Source organism: Microdochium trichocladiopsis (genome assembly GCF_020744255.1).
Source record: "Microdochium trichocladiopsis strain MPI-CAGE-CH-0230 chromosome Unknown B0I36scaffold_6, whole genome shotgun sequence".
NCBI lineage: Eukaryota > Fungi > Ascomycota > Sordariomycetes > Xylariales > Microdochiaceae > Microdochium > Microdochium trichocladiopsis.
This window is the reverse complement of record NW_025763549.1, coordinates 3,382,281-3,408,497: the sequence shown is the minus strand read 5'-3', so window position 1 is coordinate 3,408,497 and position 26,217 is coordinate 3,382,281. Positions and strand designations below refer to the sequence as shown.

The window sequence follows — 26,217 nt, the reverse complement described above, 5'->3', positions numbered from 1 at the left end:
ATGGAGAGGGTACGTATGGGGCCGTCGGGATCATCCCGACGGGGACGGCATTCGCATCCCCCCGACCTCGACGCACCCCGCACGATCCACCCAAGGCTTTCCCCCTTGTTCAACACATGAGCCTCGGCATCCCGCTCTCTCCGTTGTGTCTATCTATGCCATGGTCTCAATCAGTCCACCCCGGCAGGGCGGTCCGCAGGTCGTCCAGCAGAGCCAAGGCGCGGGCAAGGGGGGCAGACATGCCCGATGTCGTCGTGAAGCCCCGGCCACCGCGCCCACGCCCTGAGAACAACCACGCGATGCCAGCCACAGCCACAAGCGCAGCAACGCTACCCAGGATGTTTCCAGACCAAGAAGATCTCTTGGTCAATGTGTTCTTGCCGACGCGGCCCTGACAGACATGTGAGCAACTATGTCTGCGGTCCCCCCGGGGAGAGGGGGGGGGAGGGGGGGAGAGACAAGCAACGCACCCGATATTCCCAGTCCGACCAGACAGGAAAGACGCTACGGTACCAGAAATGGGCCTGGGACCACGGATAGCTCATGGCATTCCAGGTCTGGCCGTCGTCGTCGTCGGCCTTCCTAACGTACCAGCTCTGGCAGCCCGAGTTCCAGACAGTGCTGCGCAGCGCCGCCTGCATGCGGTCGCTATACCGCTTCTCGGCCTCCCCGCGCAGGCACGCGACGCTGGCGCTGCCCTCGAGCACGGGCCTGATGACCCTCAGGGCGTAGTTGACCGAGTTCTCGGCGGCCATGACGGCAGACGTGTGGCCAGTGGCGGCGTTGGGCCCCAGCAGGATGAACATGTTGGGGAAGCCGCTCAGCACGGAGCAGTTGTACGCCTCGGGTCCGCCGAAGGCCTGCCGCCAGTGCTGCTGCAGCGTCTCGCCGCCGACGCCGCGCACGTCCATGCCGATGAGGAACTCGTTGGTGACGAACCCGTTGGCCAGCACGACGACGTCGGCCTCGACGACGCCGCTCGCCGTGCGGACGCCCTCGGGCACCATCTCCAGCGGCCGCTCGTCCGTCAGCGTGAGCCTCTCGTCGTGCAGGCTGGCGAGGTATCCTGCGTCGAAGATCCTGCGCTTACACCCGACCTCGAAGTCCGGGATCAGCAGGTCGTGGTACCTCTGCGGCGCGGCGGCGCGCATGTACCGCTCTGCCTTGACGCGCTGGGCGTGGCGGAACCGCGCCGCCGCGTCGGTCAGCGGGAATCCGCGCAGCGTGTGCTCGGCGCCCAGGAAGACGAGGAGCCGCTGCAGGCCCATCAGCCCCGGCAGCCGGCGCAGCAGGGCGTGCGCCCAGCCGGGCACTTCGCGGTCGATGGGCGGCAGGATCCAGTGCTTCGCGCGCACAAACTGCGTCAGGCTCCTGGTCGAGCCCACGATTGCCGGCACCACCTGCGCGGCCGTGCAGCCGTTGCCGAACAGCACGACCTTCTTGTCGCGCAGGGAGACGTCCGCGCGCCACCGCGCCGTGTGGAACATGTCCCCCCTGAACCTCTCGCGCCCGGGCACGTCGAGCTCCCGCGGCTGCACCAGCTGGCCCGTCGCGCAGAAGAGGAACTGGCACTCGTGCGTCAGGATCGTGCCCGTCTTGAGATGGCAGATCGTCATGCGCCAGCGTCCCGCCGGCTCGAGCCACTCGCACTTGTCGACGCGCATGCCGAAGCTCATCCTCCGTTTCAGGTCGTAGTTGAGCGCCACGCCGTCGAGGTAGGCCCAGAGCTCGCCGCTCGACGGCAGCACACGGCTCCATGCCGGGTTGGGCTCGAAGGAAAAGCTGTACAGCGCGCTGGGCACGTCGCAGGCACATCCTGCGGCAAGGGCGAGCGAGGTCAGTATCGTGTTCGTGGCCCGAGAAAGGCCGAAGAGCCCAGACGTATGGAGTGCAGACCTGGATACTGGTTGATGAACCAGGTGCCCCCCAGCTGGCCATGCTGCTCGAAGAACACGATGTCCTCGATGTCGTACCACCTCCTGAGCGTTGCCCCCAGGGCGATGGCCGAGAAGCCGGTCCCGACACACGCAAATTGGCTGTAGCTGACCTCGGCCTCCGCTTTCGAGTCCATGGTGTGTATGTGTGTGTGTGTGCCTGGGGCTTGAAAACACCAAAGTGATTTCTTTCTCAAATGGCTCTCTCCAGTAGTCAAGATGGCCTGAGACTACCAAGGCCGTTGTCTCTCTCTCTCTTGTCTAGGATATAAACCACTCATCAGACATGCCATCTCAGGTTGGTCCAGATAGTCCGGCACGCCCACTGCATCGGCGAGGACTGATCGCCGCGCCCCTCAGGCGCGGGCGGCACCCGTCTCGGAACGATCCCGACCCTCGGCATGTAGCAACTTGGGCTTCCACCCTGATCGAGCCGTCAGAAGCAGCCCTCGGGGCATCGGAAACTTTCCATCCCTAGAAACGCCCAAGATACTTCATACTCTTGGCAATTGCCCCCCTCCGCGAAAGGCTAACGTCACCTCCGATATATGGAAACCAAAAAAAGGGGGGCAGTACGGCACGACCCGTTACCTCGGCGACACAATGCAACAACCTGGATGTCACTATTTCAGGAAGATAGCAAAACTAGATATGCTACGCAATGACTACGCCAAGCCCCCAGTCTCCTCGTTCACCTGCTGCCTACCCTTGTAGTCCACCCCCAACGACGCGGTTCCCTCTCTCACACCTCGGCTGAGCCATTCCGGGCCCGCTCGCTGGACGAGTCGGCAGGTTAGTGACGTGTGCTGCGCAATCCCACCCGGCAGGCTTACCAGCATGGCGACGTAGCGCATGATGCCCGGCAGGTAGATGGTCGTGCCGAGCCCGCTGTACAGGGCGTCCACGAATGCCTCGCCGACGGTGTCGACGTGGAGGAGCGGGAACAGGAAGGGGGACTGCCGGGTTTCGCCTTTGAACAGGGGGGTTTTGATGAACCCGAGGATGCCCAACGTTAGACGGACGCGGGAGGCGTGGTGGACCTGCTTGAGCTCGAGTTGCAAGGTCTTCTCTGTTAGCTTTGTTTGGACGTCTGCCTCACTCCTCTCTCCCTCACACACACACACACATACACCCGCACATGTATACCTATTTAAAAAAAAAAAAAGAAAGAAAGAAAGAAAGCCCCAGCGCACCTCGTGCAGAGCCGTGATGCCCGCCTTCGTGGCTGCGTAGTCGGCGATCCCGGCCGGCGGGAACAGGCTGCTGAGGGAGCCAACGTTAACGACGTGGCCGTGGTTCATGCTGACCATGTGCGGGAGGAATTCCTTGGCCAGGAGAAACGGCGCGACCAGGTTGGTGCGTATGGTCAGCTCAACGTCGGCGTAGCTCCCGTCCATGACGGTGGCGCCGCGACAGAGGCCGGCGTTGTTTACGAGGACCGTGGGATGCCCGACCTCGGACCGGATGCGGGCCGCGAGCGTCTTGATGGCGTCGGCGCTGCTGAGATCGCACCTGAAGTACGAGACGGGGGTTCCCGGCTCGGGGGCCCAGGCCAGGGGCGCATAGTCGACGATGACGATTTTCGTCCGTGGGTTCCGGGCCAGGAGTTGCCGGGCGATGCTCGCGCCGATGCCGCCGCTGCCCCCGGTGATGACGACGATCTCTCTCGCCCAGTCCCAGCTTCGGCGGCCGTCGCCTGCCCAGTTGTTCGCGGACCACTTGTTGAGCCAGTCGTTGAGGCTGAGGGTCGTGCCGAGCACGGCGCAGACGTGTGACAGGAACTGGAGAGAAATGCCGCGTGAAGGTGGAAGACGCCAGGCCGCCAAGATGGATATCGGAATCGCGAGCCATGGGTTGAGAGCTGTCTGGCGAAGGATTCTGGCAATCAGGTCTACGGTTAGTCCCTCGCGAGATTGGAAAGCCATTTTGGTGCGAATGGGCCGGGTCTATTGTTGCTTGGACTTTTGCATGTAGACGGGGTAGTCTGTATAACAGAGTCAGAGGGGGTAAGAGTGTAACCGTCACTGGATGTAGACGTTCACCCTATTATGTGTAGTCAACTCTCACTGGATGCAAGCGCAATCTCTTTGCCGGGGACGCCTCCAGACAAGTTGGGTTCGGAAAAGGGGGATAAGTCTTCGGAACGAATCCGACATTCCAGGCTGCACGATTGTTTGGATATATCGGCCGGGTTCTTCTTCCATGGTGCCCATTTCTCTGCCATCCCCGTCATGAGCCGCCGTGCGTAGCCTAGGCATCTCTCCCTCGCCACCAACATCCTTACACCGTGTCCACCAAGTCTCCTAGCCTAGAGCCATGTCCGCCCCTACCACCCCGCTATTGTTGCTCGAAAAGATAGACCTCGCGACGAGGCTCCTTCTAGGTCCGTGACCGTGCGTGCGTTCCAGCAGGAGGCCACTGGCTGACGAGACCATAGCGCCGCTCTTCTTCCTGTTCCGCGCCGTGACTGTGCTCCCGATAGCGTTGAGGCGCAAGATCCCGTTCAAGCAATGGATGACAAGCACACTGTTCCGGTTTGCCCTGGGCGCCCTGAGTCCCAGACACATTCAGGCCGTGGTGCCTTCGACTGTCGAGACGTACGCGGCCTGGATCAGGACGAAGGAGCCCCAGGAAGGCTTCCAGAAGTTGCAGCTGAAAGCCCAGACTGTGCCGCTACATGTCGAGCCTGCGGCTTCCATCCTCTGGCTTGGGGACCCGTCCCGCGCTACAAAGTTTGTGTTGTTCTTCCACGGGGGCGGATACGTCGTGCCACTTCACCCGGGTCACCTCGACTGGTGCTGGAACGGCTACGTTTCCCAGCAAGAGCCGGAAGGATCCGAGAAGGGACCCCGGCCCCACGAGGTCGCCGTCGCCATCCTACAGTACAGCCTGTCTCCGGGGGCCAAGTACCCGACGCAGCAGCGGCAGGCGGTCGCCGCCCTCGACTACCTCCTGGGACGGGGGATCGCGCCCCGAGATGTCATCGTCGGCGGCGACTCGGCGGGAGGGAACCTGACCGTCCAGCTGCTGCATCATCTGGCCCACCGCCGCCAGCCGGGAACGCCGCCTCTCGGAGACCCGGCGGCGGCGCGGTTCGCCGGGATTTTTCTCGTCTCGCCCTGGGTCAGCGGCCACCACGACACGGTATCCTACCGAGACAACGGCGCCGTGGACATGCTGTCCGCGCCCATTGTCGCCGGCTCGACCGCGCACGTTCTCGGCAGTGTTGGCGCGCGCGAGTCTGGCGCACACCCAGCATTGCCGCTCGACGGCAATCTTGGCTGGCTGGGGGCCATCCAGCGCCTCACCGGATCCCTCTACGTGACTTGCGGCTACCAGGAAGTGTTCAGGGACGACATACTGTCGTTTGCCGAGGCGGTTCGGCTACGGAACCCGGGCCTGGACGTCAAGGTGGACGTTGGCGCCCGTGAGGTCCACGACGCCATTCTGCTGGAAGGGGCCCATGCGGTGGTCGGAGATGCAACGCGTCGCATGCGGGCGTGGGCTTCCTCTCAGCTACAAGAGGAGTCTTGAAGGAAAGGGGGGGTTATGTGCAGATTGCTATATCTAGTTCTAATTTCCATCCGTTATCAACTGTACCGAGGAGTATATTTTAACTTTGCGTCTCTTCCATCCCATGCCTCCATGGCCCGCTCCCAGCAACCCTTGGAGTAATAATATTTTTGTATTTCTGATATAACGTAGATCCCGGTCAAGCGGGCCACCTGCGACAGAAAGGAGGTCACTAACGATTAGCTAGGCAAAGGATTTAAAGTCTTAGATCGACGTGACGGAGTAGTTACGTGCAGAAATAAGTTAAAAATAGTGGTCGCGCGAGGAGGATAGAGACGCGCGCGCGACGCTGTGGCGTTTGCGGCGAGCCCGGCTATAATGCTCGTACGTGTTAGATAGTTGAGTCTACCTCTGAAGAGGATTTCATCTAGTTTGAATTGATTTAAGGCGTTCTGGTTGATTTTTTCTATGTAGAAGAAGTTCTTTTTTTACTTCTTCATTTAGGTTATCGTACCATGTATCAGGGATTTCTTCATTTGACCCTAGTTCAGAATATGATTGAGATTCCCCTACTCGCTCGCTGAGCCGGCCTCTTCGAGAACGCCAGCCGCTTCTGCTTCCTTAAGAATCAGGGCCTTGTATTCCTCGCCGCGGATCGTCGCCTTGACGGGGAATGGCTCGTCCAGGGCTTCCAGGTTGAGGTACTCGGGGTTATAGGGGCCGTTCTGCAGAAACTCGGGTCAGCAAACCGGGTTGTGTCCAATTGTTGTTAGCCCAAGGGCTTTGGGGGTAAAGGGGGGGGGGTTCCAAGGCCAAGCAGCTCACCGGTCTGTAGTCGACGCACTGCGCTAGGCGGGCGATGTTGATGAACAGGCTGCGCTGCGCTAGGCGGTAACCGACGCAGATGCGGCGGCCGCCACCAAACTGCCACAGGCCGTGGGCGATGTCGGTCTCGTGGCCGTCCAGCCATCGCTCGGGCCGGAAGACGCGCGGGTCGTCGCACTCGTCGCACACGGCGACGCCGTTGATGGTGAAGCCCGTGCCGGCGGGGAAGTAGTAGCCTTCGAACTCGATGTCCTGGGAGGCGACGTGGTCAGGCGTGAGCAGGAAGATGGGGTGCCAGCGGAGGATCTCCTTGGCCATGGCGCAGACGTAGGGCAGCGATGCCATGTCGGCAAGGACGGGCAGCCTGGCGTCGCGGCCGGCGCCACAGAGGCGGTCGACCTCGGCGCGGGCCGCGGCGAAGGCCTCGGGGCGCTCCAGCGCCGCCATGGCCATGATGTTGAGGGCCTCGCGCGTGGTGTCGCTGCCGGCCTCGATCAGCTGCATGGCCACGTACATGAGGTCGTCGTCGTCGCCCCTGAACCGCGTGTCCGGGTGCATGAGATGGTCCCGCACAAAGGAGGGCGGCGCCGTGCCGTCGCGCACCCTGTCCCTGACGGGGTGGTACCACTTGCTGTAGAGGTCGTGGTTCCAGCGGCCGAGCGCCGCCCAGTACGGTCGCCAGACCTGGAGGCGGCGCGGCAGACGCGCCAGGTCCGGGAACCAGTCGACGATGCTGCGTCCGATGCTGCCGACGAAGAAGGTCACGGCGTTCTGCATCTCCTCCAGCTCCCTCGTGGACTTGTGCGGCCGCTCGCCCAGCGCGATCCGGACCACGACCGAGTTGGCGTAGCGATAGTGGTGCTTGTACCACCTGTCGGGCCGCAGGACGTACTCGGCCATCATCTGCGCGCTCTCCTGCTCCTGCCAGGCGCCGTACTGCCTCAGCGCCGTGCCGTTCAGGAGCCCGTGCATCACCCGCCGCCGCTCCGCCCACTCGTCCGCCGGGAGCAGCAGCGAGCGCCGGTCCCGGCTGACGAGGCCGCTCGATACCGGCATGGGGGACCGCGTGTTCGTCTGGCTACCCCTCTTGGCGATCAGCTCCTCGGTGACGCGGTGCGAGTTGAGAAGCACCCATGTCTTCGACCCGAGGTGCAGCGTTGTCATCTCGCCGTACGCTGCCAGGTTTCGGAGCTGTTCAGGGCACGTCGTCGTCGTCAGCGCACGCTCCATGGTGAGTCCGTCATGTGTACTGATCCAGTCACCATGCCTGTACCTTTGATCTCAGCGAAGGGCCATCCGCCTTCTTCAGATCGAGCAAATAGCCAAAGAGGGGTGCTCCGGGGGGACCCGGAGGCAGCCTCGGTTTCGTACCATTCTTCGCCCTTCGCTTGCCTATCGGCTTGAAGAACTCGAGAACCGCCCAGGCGACCGATGCGCAGACAACTGCGGCCGTGAACAGGTGGAAGGCCGCGAGGTGTTGCTGGCGGAAGGCCGTGACGGTGTCTAGGAGACGCGTGAGCATGATGTTGCAGGGCGGGACGGGTGCAGGCGTCTCTGGATAGGGCTGATCGAGTCCGCGGATCCATATGCCGACTATCTTGCAGCCAATTTATCATTGTCCTTATACCTATTAAGAGAGGAGAAGTGATTCGATGTGTCCACCTCGCCCGGCACTTGCGCCATGGGTGTAGTCGGGTGTATTCCGACGGTATGGCGAACATGCTCGGAATCATCCCGGCGCCTCGCACATCACACAACGCAGCCCACGAGAAGCATCACCGCTCTAGCATGCTTGCCCATAAAATTCGGAGATGCATCATTTAATTCATCTCTCTATACTAAGCCATCTGCGGCGTAAAATTCCTATCTAGAGACCCTTGTCGACCCCGTGGTCCATTCGCGAACTGGTTGACGGAGGAGGAGAGGGAGAAGGAGAAGGAGAAGAGGAAGAAATAGCAGAAGCAGAAGAAAAGTAAAACGCCACATCTATCCAGACACCAAGAACGGCAAGCCAGGATACACTGCATCCCCTAGAAAGCCTTTCCCAAAGCGTGTCTGTTTAACAGCTTCAGAGAGTTCTCCCGAAGCCTCGCGGGGCTAACCAAGGGCCCTCTGGCGTCCGTGGTCACGAACGTAGCATACTGAGCCAGCAGCGTGCTGATGGCCGCCTGCGGAACGTACGGGAAGTCGGAGCCGAACAGGATATGGGAGGCGTCCGCAAAGTCCAGGAGCCCATGGAGCTGGGCGGCGCTCGTGCTCAGAGCGATGTCGTAGTAGAACCGAGCAAAGTCCTTGGCGGCCCCCAGTGCGTTGTATCCGACGGCGTCGGCAATCTCCGGCAGCGCGAGCCCGCCGATGGCCCTTCCCGCGAGAAACGGGACGGCGCCGCCGGCGTGGGAGAGGATCACGTCGACGTCCGGGCAGCGGCGCATCGTCTGGGTCATGACGAGGTCGACGGCGGTGCGGGTGGTTGCGAGCGGGTAGTCCACGATGGGCTGGGCCAGGCTGGAGGCAATGAACTTTGGCGCGACGGTCAGGGTACCCGGATGGACGAAGACGAGCGCCTTGTACCGCTGGAGCCTGTCCCAGACGGGGGCGAAGAGAGGGTCGCCGAGCAGCCTGTCGCCGTAGGTGGTGTAGGCGGTGACGCCGTTGCACAGCTTCTGCTCCGAGTACAGGTAGTCCAGCTCAGCGAGGGTGCCGTTGACGTCCCGCCAGTCCGGGAGCACGCCGAAGAACCCAAGCCGCGCGGTGTGCTTGGGCAGGGACGTCGCGTTGCCAAAGTACTCGTTCATGGTCCGGGTCAGGCTTCTGGCAGCCTCACCCGTGCCGGCGATGGGAATGCCCGGCGTCGAGAGGGACAGGATGGCTATTGGAAAGGGATACGTCTCAGCACATGTCTTGACCACCTGGTCCATCTTCTTTGCCACTTACCGACTTGGGTGTTTGCCAGGTCCATGGACCGTAGAGTGGCTTCGAGTGTCCACTGAGGGGTTGGGAAGCCGGACGGATCACCACCCGCTGCCTCGAGGGCCTCGATGTACGGAGGAGGGAGAGCATGGATATGGGTATCGACACGCTCCCGCGCGAGGGCGGAAGTGAACGCGACACTGAGTGCCAGCGCTCTGCAAAAGGGGACCATGGCGGCTTGGGACAATGATTGGACCGTGTAGAGAGCTGTAGCTGCCGAGGACTCAAAGGCCGAAGGGGCGCACTGGCGGGAAAGATATTCTAGAGGGCCGTTGACCTTTGCGGAGGCGTATACAGCGTATGGAGCGAGAGCCCGAACTGTAGCCAAAGCCCCCTGCACGATGAGGTGATCCATTGTCGTTGATCAAGGGGGGGAGGGTAAGGCGTCCTCAGTAATCCTTGCATGGCGGAATGCCAGCGTGCTGAAGAAGAGCGAAGCCCGTTCTTTCCGATGGTCCTCCGCGGCGTGGGCGGACCGTGAACTCTCATCCCCGACCCTCCCGAACATTATCGGAGGCATCCCGAACTGCCTACACTCGGCAACTCTCCGCATCCGGCTCTAGGCGTCCCCAGATTTTGCCCTAGGACATGGGGCGATAGTCCCGGGAAGCTCCTATTGAGACCTGATGCTATCTCCTAGGGTCTCATCTTGCACTAACTTTAACGCTATAAGCGTTATGACCCAGGCACAATCTGCAAGATGTGCAGCCTGAGATCAAGGCGGTTTGCCAGCAGTGCGTAGCGGGCAACTGAACAATGGCTCACTGAAGAAGGCATAAAGCTGACTTTCGGTAACGCGGACCACTCGCTTGGGTGGACACTCACTTGTGTGGAATACGTTATTAGGTCGGCAGTAGGTGAGTATTGGGCGATAGCGGAGTGGCTCTACAAGTATCTGGATGATGTAACACGTGATAAATGTAGCACAGGAACGTCGAGTGCCTTGTCTGCTCTGATTGGAGGCGACACCGTCACTAATCTCCCTTGCAGAATTTATCCAAGCTTGCTCCCAATCCTTGACCGTTGGACCACCGCCATAATCTGTGACTGCCGCGCAGGCGTGTTACCTGCTAGAGCCTGATCGCTTCACTGGACTACTGTGGCCCCGCCCAGGTAGACGTCTTCTCTTGCCACCATCCTGATTGCTTCCACCATCCTCTCCTATTCAACCGGTTGTAGACGCCTCTCTACCGTCAATACCGCCGTACCTATCTCGTCTGCAGCGAGGGACTCTCGGTTGGCACCCACCACGTCATGTCTACCTATTGCGCCCGAGTATAAGGATCGGAAACTGGCCGCGGAGAAGCGACCGACCTAGCCGACAAAACTAAACGACGACGTGATAGGGTGGGACAGGTTCCTCGGCGTTGCAGAGCGCGGGCTGGAGATCAAATCCCAATGTCTCTCTCCGCTGAGGACGGTGGCAGACTGCTGGGAGAGGTGTTGTCCAGCATCACCAGTGGGTTTATAAGGGGGCTAAATACTGCAAATTGCTTTGTACAGCAGCACGGAAGATTCGCAACTGGAAAAAAGCCGTGAAGGCGTTGACTGGTTGATGCTCGAACGATCTTCTACTCACTCCTCCACACACGGTGGGAGTAAGGTTGATGGTTATTTCAAATTGAAACAATCCTGAGAACTACCCCGTTTTGAAAATGCATTTCCCTGGGTCATCCAGACGTTTCTGGACCTCCCTGCATAAGCGCGAGCTACCCCGCACAACTTTGGAATAGTGGCATTCCTGTGCACATTATATGAACGATAATCCACAATCAAACTTCCTGCGTCGAGCTTATCCGTAGCCGAGCTGAAAAACTAGCAGCCATCTCCACGTTTTCAGCTGCGCCACGCCCAAGCCATGCGTGCTCCGAGACACAACTGGGAGGACCCTTTACCGTTTCTAGCCTCAGCCCCGGCACGGGAGCGGCCCGGGTGCCAAACTCACGCCACGACTATTTCTAGATCCGGCATAACCGGGGATGCTCGGCTCCTGCGAACTTGTAATAGTCTCGTCTTGCTATATGACATTTGATAAGCCCTGCGGACTGGATGGGCGCCAAAAGACTCGCCAGGTCTAACTTGCGCTACTATATAGCGTGAGAATGGATCTTTGCCTTGTAGCGACTGCTAAGCGCGCAATCGTCTAGACTTTCGGACCGTCTGAGACAATGAGCTGTAACAGGCTATGCCTACCATATATTCCACTAAATATGTCCAGGTCGACGAGATGTTTGCGAAGATGAGTATGCTTCTTCCCCAGTGAATAGTACTATCTCTACATAAGTATCACTCCCTTCTTAGTGCGTCGACTCTTATTACTATCTATATTTATTATTTTCCTATTAATAATAGGCTCCGTTACTACTACGACTACTACTACTGGGGGTATCTCTCCTTACTTCGTCCGAGGTAAGATATATTCGGAGAGTACGCTACCTCTCTTGAGCTTTCTACTACGGAATAATTACGAGGATCCCTAGTAGGCTATAAAGCTTTTCTATAAGATCGTTAAGAATATTGGGATTGACGCGAAGCCGGTCCCGGTTAATTATCCGTGCGATAATAATAACCCGATTCCTAATGAGAGCGAGATTATCGAGCCTACTATACTTAACTTAATCGAGAAAGGCCCTAGCAAGAGTAAGGGCGAATAGATTCCCGGTAATCCTAAGGTTAACGTAATCCACGGGTGAGTGAGCCACACGGGTCAGTGAGCCACTTTTCCCCCATTTTGAATAGATAACCTTCATTTCCTTATTTCTCCACCAACAATCATGGTACGACAATCAAATTGTCACGATCCTGCCTCCGGGGTCAACCGTCTGGCAGGGCGCTGGGGTTGCTGTTCTGCAGATAGGTAAAGCCTGCGCAAGATCAACTAACACTCTGCTGTCGTTCTCTCTCTGGGTTGTCGTTCGTGTCTCTTGGAAGAGATACCAGTCTCGGCAATTGAGTGACTAGTTCAAGTGTGGGTGAAACTGATACTTAGATTGATCGCTGAAGTACAAAGGTAATGACTGTCTATCTAGGAGATCCTTCTGGCTCTATATATCTCTTTGTCCTTCATCGTACCCGTCGTCCTGCGACACCGTTGGGTCGCATGCCGACAGTTTGTTGTCGCAAGACCGACGGATGGTGGTCGCCGTGCGACCGTTCATCGTCGGCTGCTGACGTAAGGTGGGTGCTTACATAATGTGTTCCCCGCCAGCCTTCGCTGGTCCGCCCTTGTCCCTGGCCTGATCCTGCGGCCTTGTTTGTGCTGGGCTTGTTTGTTACCTCAGCCCCAAGCAGTTCCCCTGTTGGTCGGGTCGTCACACAAATGAATGCGATTTGGTTCTAGCGCTAGCTGCGCTTAAATCTGACCCAAAATTGAGCGTACGAAAGGCTGCATTACTCTATAATGTATCCCGCGCAACCCTCCAACGACGACGAGACGGCCGAGCTGCGAAACACGATACCCGACCACCCTGCCAGAAATTGACCTCGTACGAAGAGGAGAGTATTATACGATACGTAATTGACCTAGATTCGCGATCATTTCCACCGCGACTTAGTGGTGTTCGAGAAATGGCGGATCGACTCCTTGCCGTACGCGACGCGCCGCGTGTCGGAACGAACTGGGCCTCAACCTTCGTACGACGACGATCTGAGCTCCGTACGCGTTTTAATCGAAGAATCGACTACCAGAGAGTCCTCTGCGAAGATCCAGACGCGTATCGCGCGTGGTTTGAGCTCGTACGAAATATAATCGCGAAATACGGGATCCACGATGACGATATCTACAACTTCGACGAAACGGGCTTCGCAATGGGTAAAATCTCCGCCGAAACTGTCGTTACAACCTCCGATCGACGCGGGAGGCCAAGAGCCGTACAACAAGGGAATCAGGAATGGGTTACAGTAATCCAGGGTATCGCGTCGTACGGCTATTCGATCCCGCCGTATATTATCTTCGCAGGGAAGGTCCACCTCGACTCCTGGACCGCGAATAGCCCTCTACCGGCCAACTGGGTAATCGCGCTTTCAGAGAACGGTTGGACGACGAACGAGAGAGGCCTAGAGTGGGTAAAACACTTCGATTTCCATACAAAGAGTCGTACGAAGGGCACCCACCGCCTCCTTATCCTCGACGGCCACGAGAGCCACCATTCCGTCGATTTCGAGCTCTACTGCAAGGAACAGAATATTGTTACCCTCTGTATGCCTGCTCATTCGTCGCATAAGCTCCAGCCTCTCGACGTTGGGTGCTTTGGACCTCTAAAACGGGCGTACGGTAAAGAAATCGAAGGTCTTATGCGGGCGCACGTAACCCACGTTTCAAAGGAGGACTTCCTCCCAGCCTTTTATAAGGCGTACGACGCTGCGATAACCAAGTCAAACATCCAGGCAGGCTTTCGAGCGACAGGCCTAGTACCGTACGACCCGGACTATGTGATTTCGCAGCTAGATATAAAGCTTCGTACGCCGACACCACCAGGTTCTGCTGGACTACCACCCCCCTGGGTCTCAAAGACGCCGAATAACCCGATTGAGGCCGAATCGCAGAAGGAGTATCTCCAAAATCGCATCGTACGACACCAGAATAGCTCACCGTCGTCTATAATCGTAAGCCTTAAGCAGCTTCATAAAGGGATGGCGATGATGGCACACGAGCAGGACCTTATGCGCCATGATATCGCCGAACTTCGAGATGCGAACGACCGCCTCAGCCGCCGTCGTCGTACGAAAAGAAAGCAGCTACAGAAAGGAGGGTCCCTTACGATTGACCAGGCAAAGGATTTGAAGGCTCAAATCGATGCGACGGAGCAGTTAAGGGCAGAAACGAGTCAGAATAGTGGTCGTACGAGGAGGCCCGAAACGCGCGCGCGGCGATGTGGCGTCTGCGGCGAGCCCGGCCATAATGCTCGTACGTGTCAGAAAGTTGTATCTGCCTCTGAAGAAGAGGATTCTGAATAGTTTCAATTGATTTAAGGCGTTGTGGTTGAATTGTCTTATACATTGTCGTACGAGTACTTGAAAAGTGGCTCACTGACCCGTGTGGCTCACTCACCCGTGGATTACGTTACCCTCCTTATAAAAAAACTTAGTACTCTAGGAGGGTACTAAGTTTTCTAGGTATAGGGTTAATATACTCCTCTACTCTACGATTATATATACCTCAACAAAGTTCTCCATCCCGGGCCCGAAATGTACAAAATGCTTCCCAACGTTCTCCGTCGTCTGCTTCCCCTGTAGCTCCTCCACATCAACAAGCCGCATGTCATGCCCTGAGACCTTGAGCGCAAGGCTCTCGCCAGCCTCAAAGATCATACCCGTCGGCCACATGGAAATTTCGAGCTTGACGACCTCCCCCGGCGCGACTTTAGCCACGTCCGCGTCCTCCGCCGACAGCGGCTGCCAGTGCGACCCGCTGAGGTCGGGGCTGGTCTTCCGTGCCGAGGCGCGAAGCACGCCCGCGGGACCCAGGTACTTCAGCGTGCTCGTGTTGGGCACCTCGTCGACCGAGGATAACCCCAGCTCGTCAAGGGGGATGTTGAGGCTCCGCAGGACCTTGCCCTGAGCGTCGGTCTTGCGCAGCTGCACCCACACGTCAAGGTCATCGCGGTCGTAATGAGGATCGGGAGACATAGATAAAGTGGCTTTGCTCGGGCCCGCGACTAAGGTTCTGGACGGGAAGGTGTACCGGAAGCTCAGCTCGCCGGGGTCATTGTCCGCTTGCATGGCGCGCACGTCGGACTGGTACTCTACCGTCGTCGCACATTTGTTGTTGTTGTTTTCGTTGTCATGGCTGTTGTTCTGGGGCAGCGGCGTGGTGTCCATTGTCCCGTCCGCGCTGAGATACAGCTTGAGCACCTTCGTGGCACCGGGCTCAAGCCAGGGGAGGTTATCCGCGCTTCGAACCTCGTTGGGATGGTTGAAGCCCAGGAAGGACTGGCGCACGCGGGGCGTCTTGTCCCACCCGTTGGGAATGCCCTTCATGAAGAAGTCGAAGAACCTTGCAAGGTCGTCGCTTCGATACTTGCTGTATAGGTCGTGCCATTCTTGTGTATCGTGCACTACCAGCCTTTTTGTTACGGTTTGTCAGATGTTCATGAAAGCTGTAGCAAGAACAATTTCCAGACAGAAGAAGATACACTGCATACCACTTCTTATCATGGGGGATCTCTTCGAACCCACGGAAGGCTCCTAGAGTGTGCAAATTGGTTGAATAGCTCCCACCTATATATGCCGGGACGGTGATCTTAGATATGTCGGCCCGCTTGTCCTTCCAGTATGCGTTCATCTTGGGGTAGCGTTTGAACATGGCAATGAGGTCTTCTTGCTGTTGTTTGCCTGGAGGACAGGTCTACTTTAGCCCCACTACATCATTCTTCCATTCTGAGACCCAAAACGCCACTAAATATTTGCTTAACACGTACCTGGTAGCAACTGCGCGACCAGCCCCGGGAATGCGAGAGCTGGCACGCCCCCACGACATATTGACTCACGATAGACATCGCTTTGGCCCTCGAGCGGCGCTATGCAGGTAAGATGCGGCGGCTGCTGGCCTGCGATGAACCACTGGGCGATGGCGAGCCACGAGTTACCCGCCATTGCCACGCGCGAGGAGCACCAGGGCAGCGCGGCGACGGCCTCGATGACGTCGTGCCCGTCCCGGGCGTCCGCGGAGCCCCACCAGTATATGTCGCCGTCAGACTGGCCCGCGCCGCGGCTGTCTACATTGACGACGGCGTAGCCGCGGGGCACCCATTCAGCAGGATCAAGACTGTTTGGTTGTTAAGTTCTGAATGAGGTTCCCCATGGATCGAATTGTTACAAGGGGGGAGGGTGCCCCCACTTGTACTCGCACTCACCCTTCGAAAGACTCATAGCCTGACACCGCTGACTCAGGCACTCCGACTCTCAACGGCGCAAAGTTGAGACTGAAGTCGCCCGAGGTGGACTTTCCGTACGGGCTCCACATAATGATGGCCGGGACAGGGTCTGTCGTGTCCGCAGGGCGGTAGATGTCTGCGCGGAGGACAACGCCATCGCGGACGGCGAAGGAGTGATTATAGTCGTACGATATGGCGCAGGGAAGCGGTCTGCTCTGCGGTGTCTTCTTGTGGCCAGCGGGCAGGACCTCGTGGGTATGAGGGTTTGTCCCTGTGCGTGGCGCAACAAGCCGGCGCTTGATAGTGGGGATTTTGTCCATTTTAACACGAGACAGTGAGGTACGGGACAAAGACTTCAGATCTAGCGATTTGGGACCTGAAAGGGGGAGGGAGACGAGTGCTACTTTTATAAGAGGGTGTTAGCCGTCTCGCACGGCCATGGCCTGCGGGGTTTCAGAGACATTAACAGTAAACTTCGTTAAGAATGCAGTGCCTCGGGTGCCGGCAATTGGAAGGCGCCGTGGAGCCGACGTGCGGGCCCGAGATCCCTGGCGGAACGGTAAAGTCTAAATCGTACGCGTGAACCATAGAAACGGCTACGTGGTCTTAGAGGGAAAGGCACCGTTGATGACGAGCTCTCGATGTGCGGGACCCCTTACTTAGGGGACTCTTTCCTTCGCCACGGGTTAGATATCGACTACCACGATACACGATGCGGTACCACGTCTATAGATCCCATAACAAAGCTAACAACCGCAAGGCCCCATTGAGTATTGTGGGGCGACAGCAGCGCCAAGCGCGGCAGGCCCACGCCAAACAAAAGGGGACACACATGATATAGTTGACTGCGTCCCGAAGACGCCGGGCAAGATGAGAGAGATTCCTTCCATGCACACATATATACCGAGTCCGTCACGGCCGACGTCGCGCGCGGGCCTGGCAAGTGGTCTGTGCGACTCGCGTCGGCTCAAATAACCACCGTGGGGCCGACTGGTGACGCGGTCCCCCACGACTGGGCTGTTGGGCGGCCAAGGGGAAGGCCGGTCTCACAATTGCCGAGCCTCCGGGCTTCAACTCGATGATAAAGCTCGGCGGAATCCTTCCACTCATCCTCCTGTGGATCTGTCGATGCATGATTAGCTTTCTTCACGTTCTACGTCGAGTTTGTCAACACGTAGCTACATTACCAAAATGGCCGAGTCTATAAACACGGCGCTATATATGGACAGAGACTGTCAAATGACAGTCAGACGCGACTTTAACATCCCGAAGCCCCAGGCCGATGAGGTCCTCATCGAGGTCGAGTTCTCGGGCGTCAACCCTGCTGACATCCGTCACGGAACACAGCTCGGCGTAGTCCCCGCTGTTCTCGGGTACGACTTTAGCGGCCGCGTCGTGTCCGGTCCGTCCGGCTCTGGCCTGAGCCCAGGGAACGCCGTAGCCGGGATGACGCCGACCGGCGTGGGCCGCCCCGCACGGTATGGCGCGCACCAGAAGTTCCTGGCCTGCCCTGTGGACTGGCTCTTCCGTGTGCCCACAGCTCTTATGCCCATGCCCGACGCAGCATGTCTTTCTGTCGTCGCCAGCACGGCCGCAGACGTCATGTTCAACATCTTTAGCTTCCCGCTTCCATCCCAGAGCCCGAATCAGTCAGAAGGCAACAGCAAGGGTGGCCCTCTTCTCATATGGGGCGGCTCGACGGCCGTGGGATGCTGCACGATCCAGTTCGCACGGGCCTGCGGCGTCAAGCCCATCTTCGTGACGGCCTCACCCGCACGGCACGAGCTTCTGAAGAGCCTCGGGGCCACTCTCTGCTTTGACTACCGCGACCCGGATGTCATAGCCAAGATCTTGGCTGCCGTCGAAGCGCAGCAACAAGGGCCTGTGCGGTACGCTCTGGACGCCGCCGGGAGTTTTGGGGCCAGCGATGGTGGGCCATCGTCCTTTGAACAGATGGTCAGCTGCTGCCCAGCGTCGGCCAAGGACGGCAATAATAACATGAACAGTAACGCCCGCTTATCTTCCGTCACATCCCAAGATCCGCGCTCCTCGTTCCCTCTCGCCACGCGAGCTCGGGATGTCGTGCTTGCTATCCCGGGTCTGCCGCGCCCGATGACTTTCCCCGCAGACCAGGCCAAGTCGGCCAAGATTACTGCCGGGCTGCACTGGGCAGTCGAGAACTATGGAAAGGGCTTCTTGCTGCCTGCTATCAGGACGTGGTCTGGCAAGGCGGAGGACGCCTTGGACGAGCTTCGGAACGTCGATGCCCAGGGTACGTTTGGGAAGTTGGCCATTCAGCATCCGCTTCAGTAGTTGGAAGGGTAATGGCTAATACAGCAGGAGGCCGATCCTGGGGTTATCGGGCTGCACAGAAGCCTAGGAAGAGGTAGTAATAGCAGGGTTACTTATAGATTACGTTATATATAACTCAAATATTCTATCCTAATATACTACTACTAACAAGCACCCGTACACTGGTATATAACTGTAGCTGTAGATCGGTCGAATTCATGCTTACAGATATGAGACAGCTCGGGGCTTTTTATACAAGTCCCGACCCGCCTACCCGAGCTTTGTTCCAACACTTCATAATCGCCTAACTCCCTACGCTTGTAGCGCGGCTTTAAACCACACAGGCTGACGTCTGAATCGAAGAGGGGCTCGGGAACCAGCTCTTGCATAGGCCAAGGATAATCGCTGAGTTGGCTCCAACTGGTATAGAATCCCAAGAAGTGGTTACTCTTACTCATTGTATCGCAGTTGCCCCAGTCAGACAATCGGACTCCCCACGCTTGGTAGTTCTCACTCGAGAGGCCCAAGTTGAACGAGTTGTAAAGGTAGAAGGTAGGTGGCGGCGGAGCAGGTTCGATGAAGTCCGGAGGAGTTCCCGTGGGGAGCTGTGCGCAGTAGTAGGTGCCAGTGCAGAGTCGGCCGCACCTAGTCGATCTGGCGCCGCTGGCACCACAAGTCGGCTGGGCCGGCCCCCGCCGCCACGTGATCGGCCTGGGCATCGGGATGCCGCCAATCTCGCCGCCGCTACCGGGCTCGTGGGGGGGTGACCACTCTGGAAGCTCATCAAGGTTTGCTGGCAGGCGAGGGCAAGGAAGACCCCTGTAAAGGAGGCTTTCCCATCCTTCAAGCAGGCATGATCTATCGAGGACCTGGCCGTTCCAGATAAAGGGCACCCAAGGTTTTACCTGGTTAAGGTCTTGCTCAGGGATGCCATCGTAGAGATATTTCCAGGGTCCTTCCCGGATCAAGAGGTTACGCGTCAAGGCCTGGACCAACTTCTTGACGTTAGAGGGGCGCTCAAGGTTAGTTTTCCAAGTCGATTGTAGTCCGCGAAGGTATGCGATGAGGCCCGCAACCTTTGGGGCTGCGACTGACGTTCCGGAGTCCCAGTCGTACCCGCCACCCACCAGCGGGATTTTAATCTGCTCGCCCGGCGCCCAAACAATTCGGGCTATACTGTCGTCAGAGAAGCGCTCACTATCCCGGTTCAGCCTGCCGTTCCCGTCCGTAGCACCGACCACAAACGAGGAACGCGTGAGCGCTCCTCTACCCATAAGCCGTTGTGGCAACCGGTCATCGCAGTTCGTTGGCCTTCCTAAGTCGGGATTCTTATCGAGGCGAAAATTACCTGCTGCTTCGACTAAAACTCCACCGGCCTGCACGATATCCTGAAGTATGTAATCTATAGTTAACAGGAAGAAGGAATAGATCCTCGTGTTAGTTAGGTACTGAACCACCCTTTTGTCCTTGATAAATAAAGTAGTAACGAGTAGAACCTTTGGGTTAACGCGGAGACGAAACAATTACGTACCCATAACTCTGAGCTGGTCGTCATTTGTAATTATGTAAGGCATATCGACGGACATGTTTATGACCGCTTTGCCTTGCTTGTTGTTTTCGGTGTCCCGTATGTCGTCCAAAACAAGTACTAAAGCGGAAATGTAGCGCTCGAATAGGTATCCCTCCTCAGTTCCAAGGTGCACCGGCACTAGACTTGCCTCCCGAGCGACACCAAGGTTTATGCCGACCGCCATCGCCGCCACCGCTGTGCCGTGGCGGCAGTCTGTGCTCTGTCCAGTACCATAGCTCTGTGCTAGCAGTGTATTCTTGATATCCACGAATTTGGTTTCTGGGTTGTTTCTGTCGATACATGCCTCAATGACATAGATGTACTCTCCCTGACCTGCTGGTCTCCGGTAGTGATATTGGTGTATCAATCCTTTAGTAGTCGCCTCGGGGTTGGCTCCAGTCGCCTCGGGGTTTACTGTGAAATCGAGGTTGACGGCCCAGTCATCTGCTAGTAGTGGCGCAGAGATCTGAGAATTGGCCCAGTCGTTGAATGGCCTCGCGTATCGTTTTGGCAGATAGGACGTCTCTGGTCCTGTCGTATTCCATTGAAACCTTTCTTGCCGACTTGATTCGTTTTCAGTGTCGCCGGCATTATGATCGTGCCCAATCTCATTCGTCGTTCTCAGTACTGCCGGCTTTGCCACAGTGCTCTTCCCACCTGGAACATCCGGTCTTCCATTGTACCCGGGTACGTAAATGACCGAAACCTAGTGACAAGTCTTTAGCTATGCGGCCTTCAGCCGATGGGCTGCAGATCGATCACAGGCGACCATGATTTGGGCCACAAATAGTAACTCACCGCCTTCATTTGCAGGATCTTGACATGAAGAGGCAGCGGAAGATCTTTAATGTGCCAAAATGCAGTGAAATGTCGCGTTTTGGACTGCACTCGTGATACCACGGTCTGCGGTTCTGCTTCACCCCGCTCCTTCAAGCCATCCGCCAGTTTCCTGAAGCGTTCTGCCAGTTTCTGGTTGTCGGGGTCTGAGTCATCGAAAGTCTTCTGGATGAGCACTATAGTGTGCCTCGTGCATTCCCAGGTCGCCGCGATTTTTGCATCGTCGGCCCAGGACTCCTCTTCGTCTTCGTCGGTTCTATAATGGAGGTCCACAAATGTCTCTTCCTGCGAGGTCGATATTGGTTGCTTTACGTCATCACCAACTTCTGGCGAATCTGCGGCTACAGTCCTAGCGGATATTGGAGCCCCCGCTGTCATTGTGGCCAATACCGCCGGCACGATATGTGCCGGCTCAGTTCTCTTAGCAAGGCGGCAGGAAGTGTCGTCTGTCTCCGTCGATTCATCGTAGTCCCTGACCGCACATCCATAGACGGTCGCGCAAGTTGTGGTCACATGCGATGTGGTTGTCACTTTCGTGGTTCCTTGGTCGTCGACACCATGCACAGTAATTGTGCCGCACGCGGATGCTGTTTTCGTCTCGCAGGGATCCGGCTTGTCTGGCATTGCCACAGGCTTTGAGCCACGTCCGATTCTTTCTCACCTTGTGAGTGACACAAATCAATTGATAGGAGATTGAGAAGGGAAATGACGTACACGATTCTTGGCCAGGGTGGCAAACGAGGTCTTTTCCACTGCCAGCCTGGTGGTAATGGGACAAGGTTTGGAGGAGGTGGTCCACTGCAGGATGACAATGTTAGGTTTCTTCTGTATAAAAACGAGAAAGGAGATCGACCACTGCCAGACACGAATCGCATTGGGCTATTATGAGACCGCGTATGTGCCTCACTCCTGTCGATTCATTGCAGAGCCGCTCTTGAAGTACTTACGGGCCAATGACTCCAGTAGGAAGCTTCCACTTCCAGCCTTTGATCTCGGTATTGCCTAGCTTGATGCACGACTAGTAGAAGATGATAGTTAGTCGCCTAGTCTTGTGTGCGTAATATATGTTTGAATGCAGAATTGATAAGGGCACACTGTAAAAGCTTACCGAGAAGAACCAAAGATCGCACGGAATAATCGCAAAGCCGTCGTCGTCGTCGTCGTCGTCGTCGTCGTCGTCGTCATCCGGCTGATTTGTCACAGGCTTAATGACCGCTGGCATCTTGTACCAGTCCTTCCAGGTCGGCATTGGCTGGGTTGCTGTCGGCGGAGGAGGAATGTCGCCATCCGTCGACGTCGGGATGCTCGACGGGATATTCGACGGCGTATCTGTCCCTTTCCAGTCCTCTGGTGGACCGTTAGTGATTTGCGGCCACGGGGGGAGGACAACCGTCCTCGTAGAGGTCGTTGTTGTCCCGCCGTTGACCCAGCTCACCGGCACGCCGACTGGGGGAAGAGTAACGCGGGGATATGGCTGGACGACTGTCTCAGTGCCGGCCTTGGAATCGATAATAATGTTGTAAAAGGGGACTTCCGAGATGGTCTGAGGTGCTGGTCTTATAGTTATCGTAGTGGTAGTAGTACCGACTTGTAACGACGTCACGTATGAGTCGATGGAGATGGTTTCGGGTGCTGGTAAGGGGCTTGGAGGGAGTACAATCGTGCAAGGGGCGGTGCATCCCATGGAATTTTGGGTATATACCTCCGGCCCAATGTATACAACGTTGTCTTTGTCCCCAGTGCCAATGTCTCCTGCCAAGTCGACCGCCCAGTCGGTCGCGCCGCCAAAGTTCAGGCTCTTGTACAGGTTAACACGACGCTGTTTGGTTCTGTCGCTCATATAACCGACGTATTCGACGCCGTTGTATATCATGATGTCTGAGTCGGAGCCTCCGTCGTATAGCTCTCGGAACGGGACACTGCCGTTTTTGATGTCGTCGATCTCGGCGTTGGCAAGATACCCGCCAGTGTTTGTGCATTTCCCTTTCTGGGCAGGTGAATTGTCTCGAGTCCCAAGGTACTTGCACGTCGGTCCCCAGCAGTTTGGGTCTGCCATTTTAAAGCTGCGCCCGTAGCTGGTTATGCCTACTATAACCTTGCTCGCTGGGACTCCGGCCCTGGTGATCATAGCGAGCGCGTCCATAGTCTCTGTGATATTGACGTGGGATCTCAGGCAGTCACCGTTATCACAACCAGGACTGCGAGAATTACCCAAGTTAGTCATATGAACACCAGATCCGGCAAAACGACACTCTGGACGAAGTGTCTTGGAACGGAGTTTTGAAGGCGCCTCACCTTGTCCACTTGTTCCCCACATCCCATTGGCCATGAAAGTCGTAGGTCATGTATACAATGTAGTCGAGAACCCTGGCAGACTCGGCAATCATAAAATGCCGGAGATACCAGTAGGATGCAGGAGCCGCTATAGCAAGAGATTTGTCTTTTGGCAGTCCGTTACGGACAAGCGTCAGGAACCTGAAGTAATTCGCGCCATCCTCGGCCGTTCCCATGTCGGACCCGTCAATGTCGTACGCGCCAGGGTATTCCCAGTCAAAGTCGACGCCGTCAAGATTGTTATCGACGACGAACTTGATAATATTGTCCGCAAGTCTTTGTCGGTTAGCCGGCTTCACACCCTGGCGTATAATGTGTGATGTCCCCTGAGTGTATGTAGTTTAGTGTCAGGATCGCCAGACTAGAGGAGCTCGACTTACTGGCTCATTGGAGAACGCCCAGCCGCCGAAAGAGATGATTCTCTTTTGACTAGTGATTTTGAGGAACTTTTGCCATTGGTCCTGAATGTCACCCCCAACGCTAGGTACGAAGTCATTACTGATATCGCCGAATGCGAAATGGATGTGCGTGATAGGGCTTCCAATTTCATCAACGTCCATGTTTAGACACGGTCGTTCCCCATTCCATCCTTCGAAGTATCCCACGCGTATGAAATTTGCAGGTGGCCTGTCGTTATTAGTAATCTCGATCTTCCCACAATTTGAAATACAGCCATTTGTAGACGGCCTGGCTGTGCCGGGGGTGTTATCAATACTAGTATCAACACAAAACTCCTCGGTCTGTGTTGGAGCTGTTAGCAGGTTTTATATCGTGGTTGGGCCTGGGGCGAGGAATGTGCCTACAAGTCCGCAGTATCCCCATCCTGAGCAGCACACATTAAGTGGACAAGGGTTCAAATCCGTAATCTTTGTGCCGTCTGTCGGGCGGACCGTGCCTTTGACCTGTGGACCACAGGTGACACCCTCAAGCTGTGCGGGCATTGGAGGGTTGCCTGTGCTGACGCAGATTTTCTGATCCCGAAACAGGCTCCCGCATCCGGACCAGCCCCAGGTTTTTCCGACGTTGAGTTTGTGTATCTCTTCCTGCGTCAGATGGAACCTGTCTGCAATCAACCAACAGCCATCATCGCCCTGAATCTCGTAGACAGCACAATCTCCATTCTCTTGCGGCTTCGGGCGCAAGTCGGGCTTTTTGCCGAGAGAGCAACATATCGGCTCCTTTGGCATTAGCTTGTTGCACAACTTGTCGTCCCCCCCATTCCACTCGATCAGCTTTTTGACCGGGATGTTGCAGCGGGATGCGATACTCGCGCAGAGGTCATTTTGCTCGATGATCGTATATTTGCATTCGAAATCATCATTTTCCTCAGCCATGACTTCGGACGGCTCTCGTTAGCTGATGATCTATTGGACTCCCGTAGGAAACGAGCTTTGCTTTCAGTACGAGAAGCACGGGGGCTTACCTGTGAGGTCATTCGTAGTTCCTCCCGCTGAGCAACACAGCTGGTCCCCCGTGGCCATGTTGCCACAATAAGCAGCATCAAGGTTGTTGCACTCGTAAAGAGCACTAAGAGAGATGCCGCACTTCTCTTCTGCCACAGACCAGCAACTGTCACCAAAGTCAACCTTGGCAACTCGACATGCGCTCGCACGTCGTTTTCGCTAACGCAGTTGCTAGCCTTGCGCGCGCCGGTGAAGACTGCTCGTGGCCGTTGAGCTGTTGCTCGCAGCAGACGAATTGAAGAAGCCGCTGGTAATAGATTCCGCTGTGAGCGGGACAGCTGGGATAAGGCGGTGCGACTGGTTTCGGAGAAGGTAGCTTCGGTCGAGGCCAGAGACACACACCACTTCTGCCCAGCCTCTGACGATGCTATGCACAGCCCCCAGATCTCCTTCCGTATCGGTTACAATCCCGAAGACGTGTGTAGTCGATCGGACACCAGTGGGTCCGCAGATCTGGTTAACCAGGCGGGAGGGCATGGATAGAGCATCTGGTCCAGTGCCATTGAGGCGATCGACGAAGTCCCGGATAAGAGAGATGGATGACGATCGATGGATTTCCCCTCCAACGTAGAGTCCAACAATGGATTTGCCAGCCTTGGCGAATGTGGCCCTCAGCTTGTTATTGGGGTCTCGCATAATTTGGGTCTGCAGCTTGAGCGCAGCTTCGGCAACTTGGAATTTAGATTCTGATAAAGGCGCCCTATGATCGCTCCATCCAACCTCGACATCCGCGTAAGAGTCCACGACGTCAGCTCCACTAAGAGCTTGTTCGCCGTATTCGTTTGGGTCGATTCGAGCGTCCGAAGTCGATGAAGTACAGGCTTTGAAGAGGGTTTGTCTATCTGGCGCCTCCAACGGAAACCGGAGCATAGTCTCAAAGAGGACCGTGTCCTGACATTTGTCGAGATCTTGAATGGAAAAGAGTCGGGACCAAGAAAAGCTCGTTGGAGCAGCATCAAAATAAGACACTGGACAGCGACTCTCGGATGAGTTCCCGGGATGAAAGAAGGTGGGGAAATGAGTATGATTGCTCCTCGTGGTGTCTTGTGCGGAAGCAAAAGTGTAGAGGTTGAAGATGGCCGCCATTGCGGCGACCCTCAGACAATTGCCTTGCCACAACATATTTTGAAAGCCGGACTTGTCGACTGCAGTGTTACCGGATAAGAAAGCCAGCGGAACAAGAAAACGGTAGTTGGGTAGCTAGGACTTGATATAAAAACGCGGTTGCCTAAGATTGATCACGGCCCATCAGCCGCTTCGCTCTAAGGGTAGTCCAGACAGTGACGCATTGCGACTTTGCCATACGGCCGAAGCCGCTTTCGGGAACATCCGTTTCATATTGACGAAGCTCAAGATGAGACCCTGGTGGCTGGACAATCAATCTTGATGGGTGTCAAGACCCACGTTGGTGGTCACCCATAAAGACAGGGGTTAGCATCCGCCAAGAATTCAGGTCAGCAAGGAATTGCACCCCAACACGGGGTGCAGTAATTGCCGCTTATTCAGACCAACCACTATTGTCTTGGATACTAGAATTTAATGGTGGAGGAACTTTAGACAAAGAGCTCTCACGTTATTTTCATGGATTGAGCGCACTGTATAGC

At 56.7% G+C, this 26,217-nt stretch overlaps 8 protein-coding genes across 8 annotated transcripts; 2 read left to right on the top strand and 6 right to left on the bottom strand.

Annotated features, from left to right (window-relative positions):
- Positions 1-122: 122 nt before the first annotated feature.
- On the bottom strand, positions 123-2,071 carry B0I36DRAFT_412440 (uncharacterized protein; the record flags this gene model as incomplete). The annotated part of the gene is made up of 2 exons (XM_046161970.1): positions 123-1,816; positions 1,897-2,071. The coding sequence occupies 2 exons, from the start codon at positions 2,069-2,071 to the stop codon at positions 411-413; spliced, it is 1,581 nt and encodes a 526-aa protein (XP_046012214.1). The 3' UTR covers positions 123-410.
- A 528-nt stretch (positions 2,072-2,599) lies between these two features.
- On the bottom strand, positions 2,600-3,987 carry B0I36DRAFT_412437 (short-chain dehydrogenase; the record flags this gene model as incomplete). The annotated part of the gene is made up of 3 exons (XM_046161969.1): positions 3,128-3,987; positions 2,768-2,998; positions 2,600-2,710 (listed from the first exon to the last, which is right to left on the bottom strand). Exons 1-3 carry the CDS (start codon positions 3,857-3,859, stop codon positions 2,600-2,602), a joined length of 1,074 nt encoding a protein of 357 aa, XP_046012213.1. The 5' UTR covers positions 3,860-3,987.
- Positions 3,988-4,364: 377 nt separating this feature from the next.
- On the top strand, positions 4,365-5,468 carry B0I36DRAFT_244956 (Alpha/Beta hydrolase protein; the record flags this gene model as incomplete). Its single annotated transcript, XM_046150104.1, has 1 exon — positions 4,365-5,468. A coding segment is annotated over one exon (1,104 nt), but the record flags the coding sequence as incomplete, so codon positions are not given.
- Positions 5,469-6,016: 548 nt separating this feature from the next.
- Positions 6,017-7,794, bottom strand: B0I36DRAFT_423277 (cytochrome P450; the record flags this gene model as incomplete). Its single annotated transcript, XM_046162248.1, is given in 4 exon segments — positions 6,017-6,172; positions 6,273-6,276; positions 6,292-7,463; positions 7,546-7,794. The coding sequence occupies 4 exon segments, from the start codon at positions 7,792-7,794 to the stop codon at positions 6,017-6,019; spliced, it is 1,581 nt and encodes a 526-aa protein (XP_046012211.1).
- A 296-nt stretch (positions 7,795-8,090) lies between these two features.
- Positions 8,091-9,414, bottom strand: B0I36DRAFT_291733 (uncharacterized protein; the record flags this gene model as incomplete). Its single annotated transcript, XM_046151756.1, has 2 exons — positions 8,091-9,141; positions 9,207-9,414. 2 exons carry the CDS (start codon positions 9,412-9,414, stop codon positions 8,303-8,305), a joined length of 1,047 nt encoding a protein of 348 aa, XP_046012210.1. The 3' UTR covers positions 8,091-8,302.
- A 4,964-nt stretch (positions 9,415-14,378) lies between these two features.
- On the bottom strand, positions 14,379-16,474 carry B0I36DRAFT_291730 (Alpha/Beta hydrolase protein; the record flags this gene model as incomplete). The annotated part of the gene is made up of 4 exons (XM_046151755.1): positions 16,097-16,474; positions 15,662-16,008; positions 15,386-15,575; positions 14,379-15,306 (listed from the first exon to the last, which is right to left on the bottom strand). The coding sequence occupies exons 1-4, from the start codon at positions 16,435-16,437 to the stop codon at positions 14,379-14,381; spliced, it is 1,806 nt and encodes a 601-aa protein (XP_046012209.1). The 5' UTR covers positions 16,438-16,474.
- A 726-nt stretch (positions 16,475-17,200) lies between these two features.
- On the top strand, positions 17,201-18,430 carry B0I36DRAFT_412412 (chaperonin 10-like protein; the record flags this gene model as incomplete). Its single annotated transcript, XM_046161968.1, has 2 exons — positions 17,201-18,090; positions 18,124-18,430. Exons 1-2 carry the CDS (start codon positions 17,309-17,311, stop codon positions 18,428-18,430), a joined length of 1,089 nt encoding a protein of 362 aa, XP_046012208.1. The 5' UTR covers positions 17,201-17,308.
- Positions 18,431-22,551: 4,121 nt separating this feature from the next.
- On the bottom strand, positions 22,552-25,699 carry B0I36DRAFT_244893 (glycoside hydrolase superfamily; the record flags this gene model as incomplete). The annotated part of the gene is made up of 5 exons (XM_046150100.1): positions 22,552-23,014; positions 23,112-23,476; positions 23,531-23,890; positions 23,954-24,486; positions 24,811-25,699. Coding segments are annotated over 5 exons (2,610 nt in total), but the record flags the coding sequence as incomplete, so codon positions are not given.
- Between the last annotated feature and the right edge of the window lie 518 nt (positions 25,700-26,217).